The sequence below is a fragment of the Anopheles coustani genome, chromosome 3 (assembly GCF_943734705.1).
Source record: "Anopheles coustani chromosome 3, idAnoCousDA_361_x.2, whole genome shotgun sequence".
NCBI classification, from domain to species: domain Eukaryota; kingdom Metazoa; phylum Arthropoda; class Insecta; order Diptera; family Culicidae; genus Anopheles; species Anopheles coustani.
In genome coordinates this window covers 56,913,194-56,935,897 of record NC_071288.1, presented here as the reverse complement: position 1 = coordinate 56,935,897, position 22,704 = coordinate 56,913,194, and the positions used below count along the sequence as shown (strand labels likewise).

Below are 22,704 nucleotides of genomic sequence, written 5' to 3'. Positions count from 1 at the left end.
TTTGCAGAAATATACTTATTTGTTGTGAGTTCTGACAACGTAAGTAAGTGCCATTGCATGGAGGGGAGTGAAGACAAAAAAACCAAATCCAGTGTTGTTGACAGCAATGAAAGATTAAGGATTTGGACATCAATTCATCGTGTCTTAACTTGTTAGTATAGACAGATTTATAATTATTGTTTTAATTTCTACTTTACCATGTTTCTTTTCGCCTCTTTTACCATTACAACAATCGGAAGCAAGGTTCAGTTTATTCCAATTTTCTGCTACTTCTTCTGCTTATTTCGCCTTTAAATCACTCATTTTGTCAGTAATGTAATTTCTTAATAATTTTGAAGATATTCTTTAACTTCTTTCAGATTATATATTCTTCTACTGTTGATATTCGAGGAAATCTCCGTGCAACAAAGTTGATAGAATTGACTTTCGCTATCAGTACATCTGGTAAATTTTGTTAACGAGTAAAAAATCATAGTTGTGTTTAATGGTTGCAGGATAAAAGTTAATTCAACTGGAAGATCAACAGAATACGGAGTTAAACAAACAAATTATATAAATAAATCAAATTACTATTTGTTTCTTGAAAATTGAATATGTCGACGGTGACGATAAAATTTAACTGACGTGCAACACACAGGCCTGACGTTCCATTCCTACCTCGAAGCTATAAGAGGTGCTAAAATATCAACCTCAATCTTGCGTTGCACGACATTGTAGCAGTGCATCCTTTCTGCTCCAATATACACCACCTTAAAATTTAAAATATCATTAAAACATCATATATTACGCGGCTAACTGACGGCAGGTAACGGAAGAGGCAATGATCGTGTTTTTGGGGCGTTGGCCGCTACCGACCAGTCGGCCACTAAATGGAAAGTAATAATTATGACATGCCGATGAAAAAAAAACACAAACTATCAGTTCAAATGATAAATATTTGGTACCGCGACGTCGGCTTTTGGCGAGGTTACTCTAAAGGGCTTCCGTTTCTGACTGCGTGAGGGTATCTTTTTCATCTTTTTCTGGAAGGTGGCCATTTGACTGCCAGGTTTTCGACGATCACTACCACCAACATAACCATATCACCTGTTGGTTCGTCTCATTATTCCGCATGGTGGTGTTGCCTCTTTTTTACATTACTTTTTTGATGGCTTAAAGGAGACCCCAACGGTTTTCGACAATTTGTTGTTGTATGTGTGCATGCGAACAGAAAATTAATGATTTCACAGTTTTTCAGCGATTATATTTTCTTGCTCGTAGCGTTCGCTAGTCTGGCTACGAAGCCAAGGGTGTGGAGTAAATGTACCCTTTGGGCAGAGACCGGAGTGACCAAATGACAAATTGGTTAAATTAAATGACATTCATTGGCGGAATTGTTATGAAGAAACCGTCGAAAAGAAACACAGAAATATGTGCGAAGGTGTTTTATTAGATGAACTGGTTGAAACGATTCGATGTGGATGATTGATAGTTTACCGAAGCGTCGCTCTTATCGTGGGAACATTTGAAACTCTTTTTTTCTCTCTGGGTAATTTGCACATAATTTTTAACATTTCTGTTTTATTGTTTATTAAATTGTGAAGCCAAATATTCATTCTACATCTGTACTTAAAAAATCTAGTCAGAAGTTTTTCTTTCATGTGCGTTCTGTGATTTTGCGTTTCAAACATCACTGACTCTGGAAGACACCGGGATCAGATGCTTGCAATTACCTTCACAGAAGAGGGTGTGGCTACTTACAATAGCGATCTTAGGGGAACCATTTTTGTCGTTTGTTTTTTGTCGCGGTTGTTCATTAGATTCATACATTTGTCATTTTGTGCTTGTTCTTCAAAGTTTACTAAGTTAGAATGAATTTACTGCAAGTTACTATTATTTCTAATCAAACTAATCAATACTTGTTTGGAGTGGCAAAAGAAGATAACCAGGAATAGCAAAAGATAACTCAATGGCCATTATGGCTTTCAACTAGAATAAGTTCAATCCACCCATGTTCTAAAAGGAACTATATTTAAATTTCTTTTTATGATCACCTTCAAGAACCATGATGCATATTACCGAATTCAAGAGTTTTCGTATCGTAATATGATAGTATTGAGTTTTTTTATTACCATCACAAATTACAATACTTTTCAGTGCGTTGAAGCTTTCGTTGTCGTTTTGAATATTTCTTTCTTGGCAACACTGTACTTGTTTGTATGACAAAATTGACTGAAGACTATGCATTCCGTCTCGCTCTTTCCAATATAAAACCAGGTCTTCACGCTTCAAGTAGGAGGAGCCATGAATCGTTTCTTTTTGATTTTCTCGCGTTTGCGCGCTGTGGCCTGATGTTACGAGGAAATTCAAAAGTGGTGTTAGTGTTTTCCAAGTGATTGAAGCGTGGTATGAGTGTATGAAGTGCTGTTTCGTGTAATCTTTTTTAGCTTTTTCATTGCAGCGGGGAGGGTTCAGTTGGTTCAACATCTATCTTGTTTATGTGACTCCCTCGGCTGCATAACAAAAGAGTTTGTCGATCGAAACGGACGGATTTCTCGATGTTTGTGGCGATGGTAACGGACACCACGGTGCGATGATGAAGTGGCTGTGCCTGCAGTAAGTATTCGCGAGTGCTGGCAGCGTTTCAGTCACAGTTTCCTTTTCGCTTTTGCTATAAGCTATTCTGCAACCGTCATAGACTATCTCTCTTGATGAATTTTGAGGAAAAATTTAGTTGAAACTAAACCAAACTTTACGTAATTTCACAACGTGGTCGGCTTCCATTTCTTGACAGATTATTTGAAGTTATTAAAGGCGGTTTCCATTTGCGTGTGATCTAGTTATTTCGAGCGATATGTGCGAACGTATATTTCCGTGCTACAAATGTATGGTGTGTTAAGAGTCTGTATGACAACGTATGGTGTTTAATCACAGTTTTTTATGAAAACATGTTTATTTTATGATGCTTACTAAGTGTACCGAATAGCGCATCTTATATATCAGTTATATCAGTGCAACAGTGTGTGATTAGTGACAACAGAGCTTTTCAGCAACCTAAAGTATTTTTCGTATATTTGTGTTCTGGCTCCTATAGAAACGTATGCTGCGAAGCAACAAGTTTTGTGTGTTTATCGTAAATTGTGTGATAGTTTCTAATTGTGTGAGTCAGTGTGCGATTTGTGAGGGGTCGGTATTGCCGCGTGGTGTTGAAAAATGAGCTCCTTCCTAATGGGTTATCCGCATCATCACATTCAATCGATGGGCATAAATCTTGAACCCAAGTTCCCTCCGAGCGAGGACTACACTAGTTTTCATAACGGATACGGCGGCGTCAATGGAATCACACAGACCGGAACTCCGGAATACTTGCACCACACCCAACCGGACTCACTGCATCACTCCGGCTCGGCAGGAGTTGTCAGTGTTGGAGCTGGAACCGGTGGAGCTGGAAACGGAATCGGCAATGGGCCGGGTAGTGGCGGGGGAACCGTGGCGGGTTATAACGGCTATTCGTCGCCTATGGCCGGACACTATTACCATCACCCGCATCATCATCATCATCACCACCATCATCACCCTCACGCGCATCACCCACACAATGGCTACGTGTCTCCGGTGCAAATGCAACCTGCACCCGTTGCCTCCATAGCCCCACCTGCCGCCGCCCTTCCTACAGCCGTACCGTCTGCTGGATCGAACAACCCTATTCCGAACCACAACAGTTCCTACCCGACTAACGTAACCTCCAGCTACTATGGGGGATACTACGGGGCGACGGCCCAAGGCCATCAGTCGATGATGGACGCACCGTTACAATGTGCTGGCACGGAAGTGACCAATACTGCTCTAGGATTGCAGGAACTCGGTAAGACAAACGGTGTGAGACCAGCAAATGTTGTGGATTGCGAACACATCGAATCGATTATAATGCGAAATGAATGAATTTAACTAGACTTTAATCAAGCTCAGCATGAACATATAACCAAAAGGACACTATAGAATGATAAAACAATAATGGTTTTCGTAACTCATTTCGTCAAGTGACGAAAAAAGTGACTTTTTCAGTGCACATTTGGTAGATGATTGTTGCAAAATATACTCTTACATTAATGTGCAAACTAATGGTGTTCAGTGATTTCAAAAGATGATAGTTTATAACTCTGTAAATTATTACTTACTCTCTCAAGTAAATTATTACTTGAGATATAATATATTATATTATAAAATAATATAATAATTACACATGAATTAGTTAAAAAAAATTGTAAATAAGCCCTTCCTATTGAATTTTGGCAAGAGATTTGGCTTTTTCATATTTGGGTGATATAGACACAGGGGGGTGCCCATGGCGCAGCGGTAGCGCGAGGAAACACCACACCACAGGTGTGGGATCGAATCTCGAGTCTGGCAACCTCCGGTATTACGAACGGCTGACCACCGATCTATAATATACCGTCTTTCGGTCACACAAACTCTCTTCGGAGAGAGGCCTTGTCCCACTAGGGGATGTCGTGCCACATTAAAAGATATAGACACAGTACGACCCTTTACGTTTTCTAACGTTACGTTCAACCAGTTCAGCGAATTGTACAAATGAGAGCTACGGCAGATTCTACGATACAGTCAATAATTAATCAATGAATTTATCTCTCGATGTAAATTCATTAGCATATTGTTGTAAAGAACAAATTTTGCTCGTCTAAAAAGCTTTTATAGCAAACCTTTTTTTTAGTTTATAATTGAACCAACGATAGTTCATAATGGTTGCGAATTGCTGCAACCTTTCCTCCTGCATTATTTCCAAACTATGACCAAATTTATAATAAATCAAATTATGCTAAATTTACACATCAAATTATTGACTGGTCAAAAAATTACAACAGATTTTGTTAATTTTGCATTTGAATTTTTATCGAATAAATATTGTTTTTAAGTCACGCATAGGAAATAATTTAAGGACGGCATAATACTGTCAATTTCTATGTTGATTTTGTTAATTTTTAATAAAATTCAACGGACCATGTATGGCCTCCTTGAAGCGTATTCCCATACAACACATAGCCACGAATACAATACAAACATGTTTTGTATGTTATCATGGGACAGTTAAAGACTTTTCTGTACTTTTCAGAATCAGAATGTGGGATATATGAAATACAATAACATTGCTTATTACTAGACGTATTCCACTTCCATCAGGCATATTTACCGAAACATTGTATTAAAGTTTTGGATAATGTTTTACACAGATTTAAATAAAATCGAATACACATTTTACGAACGATTTCGAATAAGGGTCTCAATCCAACGTCTAACTCAATGAGGGCATTCAAGCAGCAGTTATTTTCAGTCAAATGATAAATGATATTATGATTGATATTATCATTTGATATTAATATACTTGAATCCAAGAACTACAGCGTTGATAAAAATGTGTGCTTATTTTAAAGTGTTACAACAAACCTATTCTATGTTGAAACTGAAAATAAGGGAACTAAATAACACAATAAAGATATTTGTTTCAGACGAAATGATGTAGAAGCAACATACAAATTACGATTATACCACACTCTATCGTTTAGAACAATATTGTATACAAATGTCATAGTTCTGTTAACATTCTAATTCTGAAACTTAAACAAGACGAAATGCGAACAGTCATATTTAAGAACTATTTGATTTTCCATTTTAAAATATAATTCTTTTCCAAATGCTATACTTTTAATTTCATGTAGTATACGTTATGTATTCTAAATTCTTTCGTTTAATGATCTTTCTCCACAGGCATGAAATTGGATAGGCGAATAGAGGAGGCAGCTCCAGCGGGTCAGCAGCTGCAAGAACTGGGTATGAGACTGCGTTGTGACGACGCGAGTTCCGATCAGGTAAGATCATATCGTTGTGTACAGACCCATGCGTGGGCATTTTATGCAACATGATCACTATATAAATGATCTCATACCAATTGCTAACCGAGCCCTTTTCTTGCAAATTCTAGGATGAGTTTCTCGACGAAGAGCGCATGATGCTGGACCGGTCACCCGACGAGCTGGACTCCAACGATGGCGACCTGGACGAACTTGACTCGGATAATGATCTTGGGGATGAACTGATGCACGCAACAACCGACGGAGAACGCATCATTTATCCTTGGATGAAAAAAATCCATGTTGCCGGTGTCGGTGAGTACAAAGTTTCTTTTTTCTGTAATTCCTGATCTCCTAGAGTGACCGACAAGCTGGGAAGTTGGAGGAAAAGGTTTCGACATAACAAGCTTTAACGAAATTCAATCGACACCAATCTTTGCCGAGGAGCTCTTGCGCTGTTTCGGTGAATTTTGAAAAATAGTCTACCTACTTATCACCGTGACTGATCAATCGGCATTGCAACCGATCTCACAGCTTACCCGCCACCAGTTGTCGCTATAAGTATGCCCACTTAGAGGTAAAAGGAAGATTTTAAGAAAATGTAGGACCAAAAACGCTCAGTAAAACTAGCCGAAAGTATTGAGGAAAATTAATTGCTTCCCATTTATCACTCTTCCGGCGCGTTGCTGCTGCAGCACTTCAAGTTTCCTGCTGTTGAACCAAGGTCAGAGGCTTGAGGTCGCATTTGGGCTCAGAGCATCTTACGGCACTTCACAAATGACGCGATGAATGCCTTTTGACAAGCGAAGGACAGTTTACACCGACAGGTTTAGCCGATTGCTACACAAACGGTAGTGACGGATGGCCTTCATCAGTAACTTCATCACAATGCAGTTTGTTTACAGTTTGCGCAGGGTAACTATTTTTCTAAAACATTGCTCCCTAGGGCGACCGAAAGAAAACATTATCGTCGGCAGGATGCCGCCCGCAGAACTGGAGGCATTTTGAACCGGAATGATTGATTCCTGTTATTTAAGAATCATTTGAAATGTGGTTAGTTTGATCCCTGCGCATGAACTCTTCAAGACGAATTTGTTATGGTTCGTCACAATAAGTGGCCCACACAAGAACTTGAGCTTTGTGCATTGCAAGTATTTTAGCGATTTTACAAATAGGACTCTACCTAACAGGGTAATTTATTTATTTTACTATGGGATTTCAGTATTCAATTTCCATAATCCTTTTCGAACTGTGTAGGTATTGATCATCGTTTTAGCTCGATTGTTTCACGTATTTGTTGAAATTTGTGGTTTTCTTGGTCAAACATGTACAGGATAATATTCTAAATTAAGAGGCTTCTATGTGAGGCCTACACATGCATAGTTTTAATTGCTCATGAAATGCATTATAAATTATGGTAAAAATACCTAAACATAATTATATTAGCTAGTTGCCATCATTCTTTTAGACATTACATATATAACTAGAAATTATTACTGGTTTGATACTTTTGAACTCGCTCATAAAACCGGTATTTTCCGTCAAGAGTTCCAGGTGTACGGATTCTTTTTTGTTACCGATTTTGAGCCTTGTTGTAGGTTTCTCAAAACAAAGTGACCAAAAGTAACTGTGACAATGTCTTAAATACTCATGGAGTGGAAATGAATTGAATAATATAGCTACGAATAATATAGCTAGGGGGTCCGCGACAGCCGAGCGCTAGCGCCGGTTAGAAAATCGGCCCATGAGCGCCGGGGCTCACAACCTCGACGGCGTGGGTTCGAATCCCAACCGAGACCGGACCCTCCCCTGTACGAGAGGACTGACTATCCACGTACATCAGGGAAACAAGTCTCGTAAGGCATTAACGGGCAGGCATGACCAATAGGTCGTTACGCCAAGAAGAAGAAGAAGAATATAGCTACGTACAATAAGAAGTTTAAATGTTTGTCATGGATCATGTATTAGCTGATATAAACAGACTTAACATTAAAATTCATGGCTGTAGGGAATCTCTATTATCCAAATATATGAAAAATTGAATTTTTCCAAATAGCGAGGAATTTCAAACTAAAAGCTACCGGGCCTGACATTTTGACTGATTTTAATACAGTTGCAAGTCCAAGAAACTCTAGTGTTAATAACGGCAGTTGTATCACAAAAATGGTTTGCACAAGTAATTATTTCAATGGACATGGATTATTCTAAATCCTACCAACCTTTAAATCCTAGGGAAAATATGGTTTCGATAGCTTCGATCGGATCTTCTGATTTGACTCAAAGTGCCCTTGATTCTCACCGGTCACCAGCAAAAGTGGGCATTGTTAAGCAATTAAATTATTTCCTTCATCACTCTCCAATTGAATCGATCCAAATAATTAAATTATTTGAGAGCGATTTAAAACGTATCACATGCTTTATGAAAATGATCCTCATTAATTTCATACTCCATAAAATGATCCGAATTTCATTAAAGAACAACATGAATACCCATTTATCTAAAAGCAGTATTGAAATTTGTAATTTACAATAGGCCTGATTTGTTTGGGAGCCATAATAAACAGAAAGAAGGTAGAGACCTATCATATGATATAGTTGATGAATTTGTAGAAACAATTAGAAATCTAATCTAAATCTAAATCCAATCCAAATGTCAAAGAAATCAGAGTGGCTTTAAACTACAGTATTATTTTATAATCTTCTATTGATATTGCTCCTGTAAACCAATTACCATTCGTAAAAAGTTCCGTAATTGAGTTAGAAAGCAAAACAGAAAAGCTTATAGAATTTATTCTTAATGAATAACATGAAGGCTATATGCTACAAATATGTATGAAGGATTGAAAGTTCTTATACTTAATAAGTACAGCTTTTCTTATGCAATATAAGAAAAATATATTCAACCTCCTCAAGAAAGCCGTAAGGTTCGAAGCAACTCTCGGATAAAGTACATGAAGTAAACAGATGTTCAATTTATTCAAATTTAAAGCCCAAACTTTTATCATTCTGTTGATGATCAAATGAAGTGTATAGCTGGATTAATTTTTTTAATTGGTACTACATCCCCTAGTTGGACTACGCATCTTTCCGAATAGAGTTCCTGTGATCAAAAGACCGAATCTCATTACCTGTTTAATAATAAACAGTATGTTAGAAAAACAAGAATTAGTATGTCCGAAAGACGGCATATCTTCGGTTGTCAGCTGTTCATCGCGTGTATCCTCACGCTACCGCTGACCCAAGAGCAGAAACATAATTGAGCAGGATTTAGGTGGAAGGTGGAAGATAATTAAGGATTACATTTTCAAATACATAGCATGCAGCCACTCTGGAAAAGTGCTCCACAGTGCCTGATTTTTACTTCAAGTTGTTTAAAAGCTTTACATAAAGTAGATTTAAATACCACCTATAATTATAAATTCAATGTACCTTCCATAGTATTCTTCCTACGATTTTTTGTCTAAAAGTAAAGCAATATAACAACCACACATTTACATGTTCACACCACATGCTACCTACATGGGACGAAAGAAATATAAGGGGTTCTTCACGTGTGCCCCAAGTACTCTACAATAATTGATTACCCACAATTGGGTGATGTAGAAGGCGATGATGAGGCCCGACAGTACCTTATACTTATTCATGTAGCAAAGGAGGTGTTAATTCGATAAATCCACACTTCTCACCTTGCGCATCTTGTGGCCAAACAAGGTGAAGATTAAGTGAAAGTTAAACTTCTACACCATCCATCTGGCATGACGCTCACAGTTGTCCTTCCAATCACAACTTCATCCAAACATTGGAGCACCAGCAAAGAAGGTTTCTGCTATGTTGCCGTATAGCACGCCAAAGTAATCGATTACAGTTAATTTATCTTTTGCTCTGTGTCACGTTTATCAGCGTGAGGGGAGCTCTGTTTATCGCCAGTGGCGTTGAAATGGATGTATCTTTTTACACTGCTGCCAAAGGATATTTGAAAATTGTTCGTGGGACATTCAAGATTTGATTACAAACTTTTAGAAAACCGTCACTTAGTTGTTGAAAAATTTGAAACAGTCAAAAAAATCCCCATTGTTTCAGAAATCACCAATCAGAAAATAAAACTTACAGCGGAGTCCAAGTTTTGAGCGCAGCTATGTTAAATGTTGCTCCATACATCAATGTCAGAATGGAAAGTTACAAACAAAAAAATCTTTGCAAAGGCTAGCCCCTCTGCACCATTGCGCGATAGAAAACGAAAATATTCCCTCATAAACAACGATACTTCTTGTCTTTGAAGCAGCAAAAGACCAGCCGAACGGAACTGGTGGTGTTTTGGTCCAAGCTGGTGTATCATTTTTCCATCAACTAGTCAAACTTGTCGAGCTTCAGTCACTTTTAATGAGCTCATCGCTCGCCGCTCGTTGGCCAAACGGGGCAGTGGAATTCGGATGTAGAGGGAAAAACTTTGCTAAAATCCCCGACTCAATCCCACCCTTACCCGTGGGTAATAGTAGAAGGAAGAACACTCGTGGCCTATGGTAAGGTAACAAGGAATCAGGGTGCTGTCAAAAAGTTTCCTTTCTTGACTCGTTTTGGGCGAGATGAAGAATATAAATTGAAGTATTTTCGTTCCACCCTACACCATCTACGGTGCCACCAAGAACTGCTTTTCTTTCGAAACACGCAGCACCGCATACTTTTCAGCTGTATCCTCACGGAAAGTTTTTTCTTAGGATGTGTTTAAATATCTTCACATGAAAGGGAATGGAATAACGGTTAAAAATAAATTATTTTGCTTCTTACCATACCAGTTTTTTATTTCTCAAAACTACACAAAAGCATGCTATGTAAACTAAAAAAGGCTTATTGAAGATCGAAAATCAAAACAATGTAATATTTATAGATAGAAAGTATTGAAAATAGAAACTTCCCAAACCAGTCCTAGCTTAGCTTAGCCGTTTCCTGCATTTCTAGTGTAGACGATTTGGTTTAGATTGTGGCAACATGTAAAGCCCGGAGCGATTAGCCACAGTTTGAATCAATCTCTACCAGTCCGCTGCTAACGAACGTTTGTCCTTGCCCTTCGGTCGCCTCACTGTCCAACCCACCGTCGAAGCTCAAATGTGTCGTGATCAGTGGTCTTAAGCCTCTTTTGCCTACATCGAACATTTATTTTAATAAACACTGCACCGAAACGGATTCGAGAAGAAGCTGGCGCTGGCATGAATGAAGTTTCGACTGTTCGACAGTTGGGAAAGGAAAGGGACAGCATCGAAACAAGTAGCCATCAGCTACGCAGTTATCGATCGTTGGGAATCTATTACATTTTTATGTCGTTTCATTTTCACGTTTTTGTATATTTTTTTACCTCTATCGATTACGAGCGATCTCCACTGTGGCACCGGGATGGTTAAACGAATATCATTAGAACGAAGGGACGCGATGAAACGAGACAAACAAATACACAAAACCGGACTGCTTGTCGGTCTGTCATCACCCACCCAAATGGTGAATGACGACAAGGTTGATTATCCGTCGTCCCCAGCCCCAAACCGGGATCACGACGAGGGGACCCGATCCATTCCACCTGGTAACGTTGGTGTTTGTTGCTGCGCTGGGGTTCACTCGCTCGACTGGCACATGGCACTAGTCATGCTTTTCGTATTACCATTCCCTACGCCAACGGACCTTATGCCGGTGGGTGCGAATTATCCGGAACCGGGTTTCCTCGTGTCTGCCTAGACAGAAGAAGTGTGATGATGCGCTCTGAAGAGCTGCAGCCCCGCAGACATCGTGCCAGGCTTTGAGCTAACAACGGTATGACATGGCACTCCGAGGCATCGACACTGACCAGACTACGCATGAACGTACGATGACGCGTCATTCTTACATAGTCATCGTAAGCAATGTAACAAAAACTGAGTAGAAAATGCTGAAAATGTGTGAATGATTCGAAGAAATTGGGATGGCTCCCAATAGCAAAGCAAATGTCCCAATATGCGGTTTTGATTATTACAATCAATTTATCAATTCATGATGAATATACTATATCGAAATGCACTTTAATATTGATACTAATGAAGTGGAGAGTGGAGCAACTTCACTTTGAAAGCGTTAATAAGAGAATACCAACTGATGCAGGGCATTTATAGATTTGCTCAACAATTTTGTCAAATATGAAACTAAAGTGGCCCATGTTTCAATAAGGTATTTTGTAAATATCCGCAAAGGGCGGGCCTTCTAATTTTTCCCTGGTTCGATGGTTTGGCTCCTGTTGGGAGACGAAGCCACGCAAACGCTTCGGTGTGTACCAATGCATGTATTGAGTCAGTTTTTCTTATTTTCCCATGAAATAATGTAACAACTCTGTAATTTTGATATTGTTGGAAATGCATAAACAATGAATAATAACTGTTTGGAGAAACTTTTTCACTTTCACACTGTTTAGAAATTTGTTAGGTTGATTTATTCTCTTATCAAAAAACAAACGAGTCACCGTTCAGGGGGCATCATACTAAGAGAAGATTATAATTTAACAAAAAATCAAGGACGGATCTAGACTTTTCAATCTGTACATAAACTTTGCAACCCGTTTGGTAGCGTCATATTCAAGCGTGACACACCGACAAGATTTTCAATAGCAATATCAAACGTTATCATTACATCATTTCGTCTTATGGCGGAAAATGACTATTTCGTTTTCATGGATCGATTTATAAATCTAATCTGAAGTCATTCCCTGAATTCTCAACGGCACTGATTGTCTAAGTCCGACAACCACCGGCGAGCTACACCCTGTGCTCGAACGCCCTTCTTAGTCGATCAGGTATAGCCTATTCGCTTTGCCAATCCGTGCCGATTCATTAGCCTCCCTTTCAGGCGTCAATTGCATCACATGCAGTCCGTGCTCCTGCAACTGATGGTGGATCGTGGATGCAACAGACGCCACTGCGCTCGCCTTGTGGCGGACAATTAACCTTGAAGCATGTGTGACCACGTCCCGTCCCTCCGGCCGCTGTGCCTTCACTTTCCTCTTATTTCTTAGTAAATTAGCTTCGCATGCCTTTTTGCGGAAAGTGTTTGCGATTTTCCTTTATTTTTCTCATTCCGATTATTCCTTCAAGTTCTATAGTTTGCACCCCACGTAGTAAAGGGCAAATTTCTATACTGAGCACAGCTCGTCGCCACACACTTCGCTAGGAACGAGTACGAACAAATGGCAACGGGTACGATGCATTTATAAAAATCTTGCAAATCATTCTACTCTGCCCTCCTTCGAGCAATATTAGATCTTACCTACCGACTGCATGTTTGACCATCGGCGTTCGTGTGTATTTGTGAGGCTCTGGGGTTTTCGCGACCAAGAACTCGAACCCTTTGTACAAAAGTGCAATTGAAAAATTCTTTCCATACCCCGCGACAGCTGCCCCACGACCGGGTTCTTTTTATGGAACCGTTCGCTTCGCGGGTGGTTCGACCATAAAGGTAGAAGGAGACGAATAAAAGTATAATAAAATTCTCGGCGACCCGTTCAACGTCGAACGCTGATCGATGGAACCGGTGAATGTTGATGTGATTTTTCTAAACCCCCACTGGCTGCCTCTTATTTCACTCGGGTAACCGTGGATAGCCTGCCGATCAGTTCCTCTTTGAGACGTATCCAATCGCCGTACGTGTGAAGGTTTACAGCGAAAAGTTAGTGTTGCAGAATTGCACCTAAAGTGCAGTGTGGACCCCCATCGATCGCGACGCTGCACTGGCACTAATGAAGAGACGAGCGGGGTCGTAAAACTGGCAAGTCATTCGCGTCAATATTACGGCAACCTGCACCAGTGCACAACGACGATGCCCAACTGTTACGGTGTTACTGTGCCATTGCTAAGGCATCATAATAAAAATAGTCGGTGAGGCAGTGATCTACGTCGAGTCAGTCTATTCCATCTGGCCAGCATATGTAATTCAGCTAACTGTGCCAAGGTACTTTCGCTTGCGAAAAGTTTCCTCAAGCCCTGGCCTTTCCTTTTCTTTTAAGATCGACGAACCAATCTTGCAAGGCTCTGACTCGGGATTGATGGCAGCAAACAAGGGTGTCAACTTTCGCTCTCGTTTCCGAGAAGAAACCAGCTTCTATATTGTTTAATTGTAATGTGTCACATGTCTTCTAAGCTATACATCATTCGACTATCGTAAACAAATGTATTTTCGGCATGATTTCGATGTAATAACTTTTTTCTTTCGTTTGCTATATGTTCCAAGTAACGGCTAAGTTTCCTCAATTCGTTTCAAGCCGCGGCTCGTCGCTAAGCCTTTTGCTGGGCAGCGTAGTACGAACAAGATTAATGATCATCATGTCGCGCCCATTGGACACTTCAGCAATACACGGTCATCAGCATGAACGAGCGGGACTGTCGATCGATGACCACCCGTACGCCTGTATGAGACGCGATGTAAATGTCGGTTCACCAAGAGTAGTAGTAGGAACGGTGACTAAAATGTATATGTATCCGAAATATCCTTCCGACCTATGGAGATCGATTGAGTTAATGTTTCTGGCGGATTTTCCCGTGTTTCAGTACTAGAAAACGAACTCTTGTGGAGTCTAGAGGAAGACCTGAGGTAGTTGGCATTAAAGGCTGGTAGCACAATTTCGTGGTTTTATGCACATTAATAACGTCGACCTCCTCTTGGGAAAGACCGTATCATTGACTCCAAATAGGGAGGTCTTGCTGATAACCATCACCGGAATCGGTGTGTGGCAGGTTGTTGCTTAGTGTACGGTCACTTCTGTGGATTTTTTTTTACATGTTACAGGAAATCAAAAACAGAAAACCGTCACCGATGTTTGCCTTTGTTGTGTTGTTCTTCGAAATGGCACTACTACGCACAAACACTGTGGGGTTTGATACGTCCCGTGGCGGGAAAAGCAAGCGCCCTAGTGCGTTAATGATTAATTATTATTTCTTTTGGGACGTATACGCGAGGTGTCTCGTGACGGTCCATGCATGAGGATTGGTGCACGGTCAAAGACACGTCTTTTTACGGTACTATGGATGTATGGTATGGAAAATGTAATTTATTATTTATCAGACCGACAACCGCATGCTGTTTTGCGGCAGAGAGTTGAGGCGAGTGAAAAGAATTATCAGTCAACCTGCAGCTTCGATAACCGAACACCGATTGTCGATCGTCCATCGAACCATTTTGTTCTTGAAGTATGGTCACGCCAAAGGTCGTTACTTTCGTGAGGCTGCACCACAAATGGGGCTTGGATTGGTTGTTTCTACAACGCGAAGACAACCGAGAAAGCCGTAGCTGATATGATGATCGTTGACCACGATCGTTGGAGACAACGGGTAGCTGTCAGGAGGAGAACAGATGATGCGCGCCATTTGAAACGGTTTTAATACCGAAATATAAAATAAAGAGTCGAACAAAACAATAGGAAGTATGGGCTTTCAGTAACACGCTGGTTCCCCAATTGCAGCTCGTTCCGTAAACGGTACCCAACCGGGCTACATCGAGTTTTACCTACCTTTTGTAACCGATAGAAAATCTAATGTTGGGCTCCTAGTATTTGTTACCCGGTGTGCTGATGGATTACCCCCCAATGAGGATACAGCCGGTGAAGTCTTTTATTCCGCCACGGCATTGCGAGGATGGTTGTTTGGAATGGTGGCAGAGAAGGCCGAATGCTGTAGGTAGAGTATGGCGGTTGGGCTTGTCAGATACTTTTCACGTCAATCAAGAGAAGCTTTGTATGTCATTCAATGGCAGCGTGGATAGACAGTCGAGTGACGTCCCTTGGCTGAGCCTACAGAGGATAAGTCAACAGTATGGATGAGGAAAGACGAGTTTCATTCGCTCTTTTCAACACATTGAAGTTTTTGTTTTTGTAATTTCCTTTTCTCCCAGAACTCGCACAACCGTTATCATACAATGAAAAATTAAGAGTTTTATAAAAAGGCTGTTTAGTATGTTTTTTATTTTTTCCCATATTTATGGCATACTTCTCTATGGCATCGAATCGCAATGTTTAAATGTATTTCACTGGGTTAAATAGAGTGAGGTTTACGGTGAGAATTCTTCATCTTCATCATGCTCCAACGATCGCCTTTGGTTATGCCTGCCAAGGTTTACTGTAATTTAAGGGTTTACTGTAATGTTCTCTCTGTGTATGTATACAGTGGACGATCCGGTCTCGCTAGAGATTTGTTGGTTCAAATAAATTATCAAAATTATTCAATATTTTTTCCTGCTACTTTAAAACGTTGTAAACACAATTTTAAAACAACGAATCCGATGATTCTTCCCTTAAATTGTGTGTCCCATGATGATGAAGATGTAGTTTCTCACAACTTACCGAAGTCTGAAATATTTTATACAAAAAATTGATTAATTAAACAGAAAAAAGATACAGTAGACACCATTTTACCCGTTGACGGATTATCTAAGATTGTTTTCATTTTTCTTTTTTTATATATTCTGCGTCAAAGTTTGCCATATGCTATGATGAAACTGGTGAATTGGCACCCAAAACTTGTTCAATTGAATATTGTTGTATTACTAGAGATACCAAATTGAATAATATGCCACCTTTCTTTGAACAGTGGTGAATGGTATACAAATTTATTTACCCACGATCCAGTCCATACCGCGTGAAATCGGGAGTTTACTGTATATCTATGTCAAACATTAAAGGGGTCTTAGTTCCCTTTCCACATGATAAAATTGGATAAGAATCGAGTTTGTTTTCAGAATATAATCTTAGACGATGCAAGCTTGCATCCAATTCGGAAGTTTTAGACCTAACATAAAAGTTGACTATAAGCTTATTTGGAGCAGATAAAGATTTCCTCCTGTTTTAATGTTTTAACAGTAATTATCAAATTGAAATGATGTAGATGTTTTGAATTTCTTTTCTTCTTTTACTTCAATTTATATTATTGCATTAATTACTAACGAGTAGCATACTTAAACTTAATTTGTTTCTTCTGCATCCTTAGCAAATGGCTCGTTTCAACCGGGCATGGAACCTAAACGACAACGCACCGCATACACCCGCCACCAAATACTGGAGCTGGAAAAAGAGTTCCATTACAATCGTTACCTAACTCGTCGTCGACGCATAGAGATTGCCCATACGCTGGTCTTGTCTGAGCGGCAAATCAAAATTTGGTTCCAGAACCGTCGCATGAAGTGGAAGAAAGACAATAAGCTTCCAAATACTAAGAATGTGCGGAAGAAAAGTGGTGACCAGGGTAAAACTGGCGGCAACGCCACTACCACCAACGGTCAGTCGGGTGGTGGAGGAACCGCAAAGAAAGGCCGTAAAGCGAATGGAACGGGGATGACCGGCAAGTCGAAACAGCAGCAACAACAACAACAGCAACAGAGTCTCCAAAATGAAGTAAGTAGCCAAGCCTTCCACCGGACTCATGCCATGCAGGCCACAAGTCCTTCTGATCAAGTACGACCATCTTGTTTTTCCTTCTTCCCCACCCACATAGTGCCTTCGTACTGACAGTTTAGAAAGTTTGTCCGATGTCCATGGGGGCATGCCGGCAAGCAATAATGCATCTTCACCATACATTTCGGCCTCCGATGTCACGGGCATGCTGCCTCATTCAAATGGAACTAGCGGGTCCAATGCACCCAGTAACACGAACCATGGCAACGATCTTCTCGCTCAGCACCAGCATCAGCAGCATCAGCATCAGCAACATCAGCAGCAACAGCACCATCATCATCAGCATCACCAACAGCAACAACACCAGTCTCATTTAAGCAACCAACAAGCCACCAGTAACAATAACAATAGTAATGCCGCAAACAACATGAACAGTGTTCAGCAGCAACATTCCATCAGTATTAAGAATGATTATGATCTAACCGCACTGTAGGACAATATTGTGCCCTCCAGCGTTCATTTTCGTATCTGCACCATTGCTTCAAACTTTAAGCATCATTTAGAAACGATCGAATACAAATGCTGAATTGTGAATCCAACCGTTTGAAGATCCGTTAGGACCATGAGTGGAATGAGTGGATGTGCTGTCGGCACAGGTGAATTGTTAATGAAGCGTATGTTCCACCGGAAGCCGTTTTTGTTTCGCGACTGGGACAAATAAGAAGTTTGAAGTGGTGTAGATTTTTCAGAGAACTTTTTTATAATGCAGTGAGAGGGTAGAGCAAATTAGTGCCCGTGTAAACGATAACGACTACATTAGTGCACACCATAGTGACCAAACACCAGCACCACAATCACCAAAAAACAGTCGAGGTGTAGAGAAAACACAAGATATCCAAATTTGCTCACTCACCAGAATCAGAAGAAATTGCTGCTGGTTCGTGAATGTTTGTGAAAGCAGAGGATTTATATTTGTTTCTTATAGGTTTACTATTTCATTGGTGTCGGTTTGATTGAAAAATGTTGCCACATGTGTATCAGCGGGATTATTAAACGAAAAAGCTAAACGTTTTTTGTGAAGGTATATAACATCGAATTTTTCATCTAACTTTCTGTGTCTCTTCCTTTATAACAAAAACATTTAACAGAATATTTTTTCACCAAACCAACATCTAATCCCTCTCTGATTCTTGGTTCCACCTGATGCGTTTGTTGCAGAATGTTTCACAAAATACAAACCGACACCGACCATGATACAAATTCGGAAGAAACAGTGATTTAGTTATGTAAGGAAAGTGCGCCAGCAAAACATCCATTATGTACATAGATGTGTATACACGACTGACGAGGAAACCAGCTCAAATCGCATGAAATCGATGTATCTTGCACAATGTTCTGATATAATTCTCAAATGGTTTGGAAGTACCACCGCCAATTGGTTTGTTTGTTTATTTCAAAATTGTAAACCGATTGTAAATTTAGATTAAAAGTAACGAAAGAAAGTGTCATGATCCCAGTTGTACAATTTGCACAATGTGCCATTTATTGTTTATATGTATAACCGTTTGGAATCGTGTTAGTATGGTTTCTTAAGTATATAACTGATCTTTTTGTGAGGATAATTCTGCTCGCAAAAACGAGGTACATTTGGCAAAGATTATTTCTTCATTTTTCTTTTGTTTGCTTCTGTTTATGTACAGATATGCGGAAATAACACTGTAAGTAGGTGTAGACATAGCTAAGAGGTAAGAGAAGCCGTTTGATACTTCCAAACGAGGAGCCCAGTAGAAGTAACAGCATGCGAATAATAAAGCAAAATATAATAATTTCGAATTTCGCCTGTGTGTTTTTGGTGTCTATTATGGCTTTGAGAAACATGCCTTGTGAATATTTCCAAACCTATTTCTTCATAAATATTTTCCCCTGGGGACTTACACCCCGTGAGATTGCCTTTCACTGTCGCTTGGCAACAGGTCCAGATTGTAGATCCCCGAACCCTTTGGCATGCCGGTCCCGGCAGACGAGGCAAATATAAAAACAGCAACCGTAAAAGAAACAGTAGCACCGTTGGCCGATTGACCAGTGTCCAGTCCTTTTCTACCTACGATCGACATGCTTCGCCCCGGGGTGTACGAGTACTGGGAATTGGTTAATCCTTTGACTTTACCATTGCAAGATCATAAATAAATACAGGATAATAGCACTGTGATGGTACATCCCAAGCCGATCTCCAGTCGTGAGCCCGACGATCTTGTGCAGCGGCTAGCGACAATTCACGGCACACTTCAATGCGATTATAAACCCTTTCTCAGACCGCTTCCGTCGCCGTTCGAAGGTGAAGGGACGAGATTTAAGGCACATTTCGTTCTCGGTACCTAATTGCAGCTTAACGGTCGGATTGCTCCCTAGCAGGAAACTCATAAAAGTGACGGTAAGGCAAAAGAGCCGACGGGAGTCGATGGTCACTTTTCGGAACTACTCTCACGAGAGTATCACATTCCAAGGATTGGAACAGCGACACCGCCAAAGCAAATTCGACTCCATATCTTAAATGGGCCTGATTTTTGCCGGCAGGACAACGGTGGAAACAAACCACACTACAAAATGGCTGTAGCTCGCACGTCAAAGTGGAAATATGAAGAAACATCCCTCGGGTGAGTGATTGAACTGGGAAACTGTTTCAGATAGGGCCGAGGGGAAACAACCGATCCCAGGAAAAAAAGGCCGTTGGGATATGTCAAATCCACGTCACATTTCATCCAGATGTAATTCATTCGAATCCAGCGTAATATTATCATACCACCACCAGCATTAACCCCCCAGCATAAAGGAGAACGGCATGAAAAAGACGAAAGCTGTACACGGCGACACTTTTGAAGCGTGCACATGGCTCGGCAGGCCGCGCGTCGTCTGCTTAAATTCCTATCATAATGGAAGCCACTTCACGAACAGCATCGCCCTTTTCTCTCAACGCACTCGTCGAAAACATGTTAGGGGAAATTTTGTCCACTGTGACCCTCGCGTTTTCTTTCTGGAACTGAATAAACATGGATTTCTACTATTCAAAAAGACTCTTGCCACGGAATGCTCATGAAACCCCCTCAATGTGGAACCCTCTTCAGGGCACCTTTTTAACGAAGCAAAACCTTCCGAAGAAAGCAAATATTAGCACATCGAAGGGAAGGATTTTGCTTTTTCCAGGACGCAAAATTAGATTGGGTTTGGCATAATTCTCCTCTTGTCAGTTTTATCTACTTTCGCATGCAGACAGGGTTCGAGACTGTCGAGTAAAAGTCCCATCACAACTGGCTAGCTGAACCAGGATGAAAGAAAAACCTTACCCGTCAGGAAAGAATGGTGCAAAAGGAACGAAGGACGAACGTCAACAATGAGAATGGTTCGCCATTTTGTACCCCTGCGTTGTGCCGTTGAAAACCACTCCCATGTTTACCAGGATATGTAGGAGACCATCTTGAAAAGTTTTTATCTTCTTCGTTTATCTTCTCTATAAATATGATAATTTATAAATTTGAAGTATCATGCGCAGAGTATTGTAGGCTCGAAATAGTATCGGAATATTTGTTTAATTAAAAATCAAATACGGTAGAATGAGTGCAGTCACTTTAAAATCAAATCCAATCTTAAGTTGAACATGAAGTTGAATATTTCTTACAAAAATAAAATTATTGCTGTTCTGTACCAGTGTCAAAAAGAGTCGGTTAAATGAAATAACGCCAGTTTGCTTTCATTTCTATTATTTGATGTTTGAAGGATTTTGTAAGCATATATTGTTTTGATAAGCCTAATTTTATAAAAGTGGAAAACATTATATGATGGCTCTCACATAAAACCACCAGCATTAAAGTTTTTTATCACATGACTAAACCACTGAAAGAGGGTAACATCGTTGGAAAAAATCTGGTATTCAGCTAAATAGTACTTGTTTCAGTTTAGAGCACTCTTTCCACACACATAATTTTTCATATGAAGATTGTTTGATAACAGTTTTGACATATACCTGCAATCTGTCTCCGTATTGAATAGATTCACTTACACAATCATGAAGGATCAGTTTTTCTATGATTTCAAAAACTAATATATAGAGAAAGAATTGGTTTGTTTATTTTTGTGGATGAAAATTATTTGGAACAGAGTATTGCGTGTTTCGCATTTGTAGATTCCAATCTCCTGCGTGTAAACATAGCCATTATCGGTTCATCTGCAATCAATTAGCACTTAAGAGTGTAGTTCATAGCCATCAACATTAAACAACATTGCTCCATTGGCAATGCAAATACAATCATGATGGTAATTGGAAGAAACACACCTATGGTGTGTTATAAAGCAAAATTCAAAGCACTAGTTGGTGGAAAATGTTTTATTATTTTAAAACGCAGCACCGTTCACTCACAGTTTGATCAATTACTCCCAAAGGAAGGCTATCCATTCGCTGAACCAAGAATCAAGTATAATAAATTGCGAATAAAATACTTTTGCATTGGCGAGCTAATGAAAAGAACACATTCAATTAGCCAATCATCAGATAAACAAAACACATATGTTTAGATTGCACTGACTGCATCGTGTCAGGCAATGCCAAAATTGTACCCCCGAGGAATATTCTCCAGTTCCCAGCACGCATCCAGTCGGCCACTGTCTGGCGTGGCGGCTGTCTACATGCGTCCGGTGGTCCGTGAGTAAGCCTTGGGCGTCAAATTAAGAATAAAACAAACACAACCCCAACCAGAAACACACTCCTACGGCAGAGACTGGATCAGCGACGCGTCATTAACGAATTAAAACATTATAAATGTATTATCACGCCGTCATGCGATGGTCAGTTTTTCGACGGCTCGAAACCCGGTCGGAGCCACTCTGAGCCGGACTGGGCAGTTTGCGAGCGAAATCATCAGCAACTTTCGGTGGGGAAAAGAGGACTGCACACTTCAAGGATAACACTGCTTATCAACACCAGAACCGGCGGACAAACGACCGTTTGTATCCTTCTGGGGAACACATATATGCAGGTGAGGATCGCTAGGAGGTCGGGAAAAGGGTTGCTGTCGACAATCAACTCAACAGTGGCCGGAACACAAGAAGAGGAACGGTTTGGAATGTGCAAAGTTTGACCATGGGTGAGATAAGATTAATGTTTTTCCCTCAACCGTTCTTGAATGTATTTTTCCTCGGGTCCGGTGTCAATGAGGATTTTCTCACCTTCGCAACACATAGCACGCACTCTTGGAAGTGGCAGTCGACGGTAGCTCCTGGCGATATTTAAAGCTCACTCTATCATTCTTCGTATACTCGGTCTTGCCGACCGTGGGTATGGTATCGTTCCTATCAAACAATCTCAAAATCGATGGGGCCACCGTCCACCACCCACAATGGTACCGAAGGACCGATAGCACAAAACCAATCAGCAGCCAACATACGTACGGTTCGAAATTATGCGAAACTTGGCTCGGA

The 22,704-nt window shown here is 40.3% G+C and overlaps 1 protein-coding gene across 1 annotated transcript; it reads left to right on the top strand.

Moving 5' to 3' along the window:
• Window positions 1–3,192: 3,192 nt before the first annotated feature.
• Window positions 3,193–17,728, top strand: LOC131259572 (homeotic protein deformed). Its single transcript, XM_058261089.1, has 5 exons — window positions 3,193–3,844; window positions 5,764–5,864; window positions 5,978–6,161; window positions 16,832–17,235; window positions 17,336–17,728. Exons 1-5 carry the CDS (start codon window positions 3,193–3,195, stop codon window positions 17,726–17,728), a joined length of 1,734 nt encoding a protein of 577 aa, XP_058117072.1.
• The last annotated feature ends 4,976 nt before the right edge of the window (window positions 17,729–22,704 follow it).

Bases quoted from the DNA above. Each gene is read 5' to 3' on its own strand.
- LOC131259572 (XM_058261089.1), top strand. From the start codon at position 3,193: ATGAGCTCCTTCCTAATGGGTTATCCGCATCATCACATTCAATCGATG. The intron at 5,865-5,977 runs GTAAGATCATAT...TGCAAATTCTAG, and splicing joins ACGACGCGAGTTCCGATCAG to GATGAGTTTCTCGACGAAGA. The intron at 6,162-16,831 runs GTGAGTACAAAG...CTGCATCCTTAG, and splicing joins AATCCATGTTGCCGGTGTCG to CAAATGGCTCGTTTCAACCG.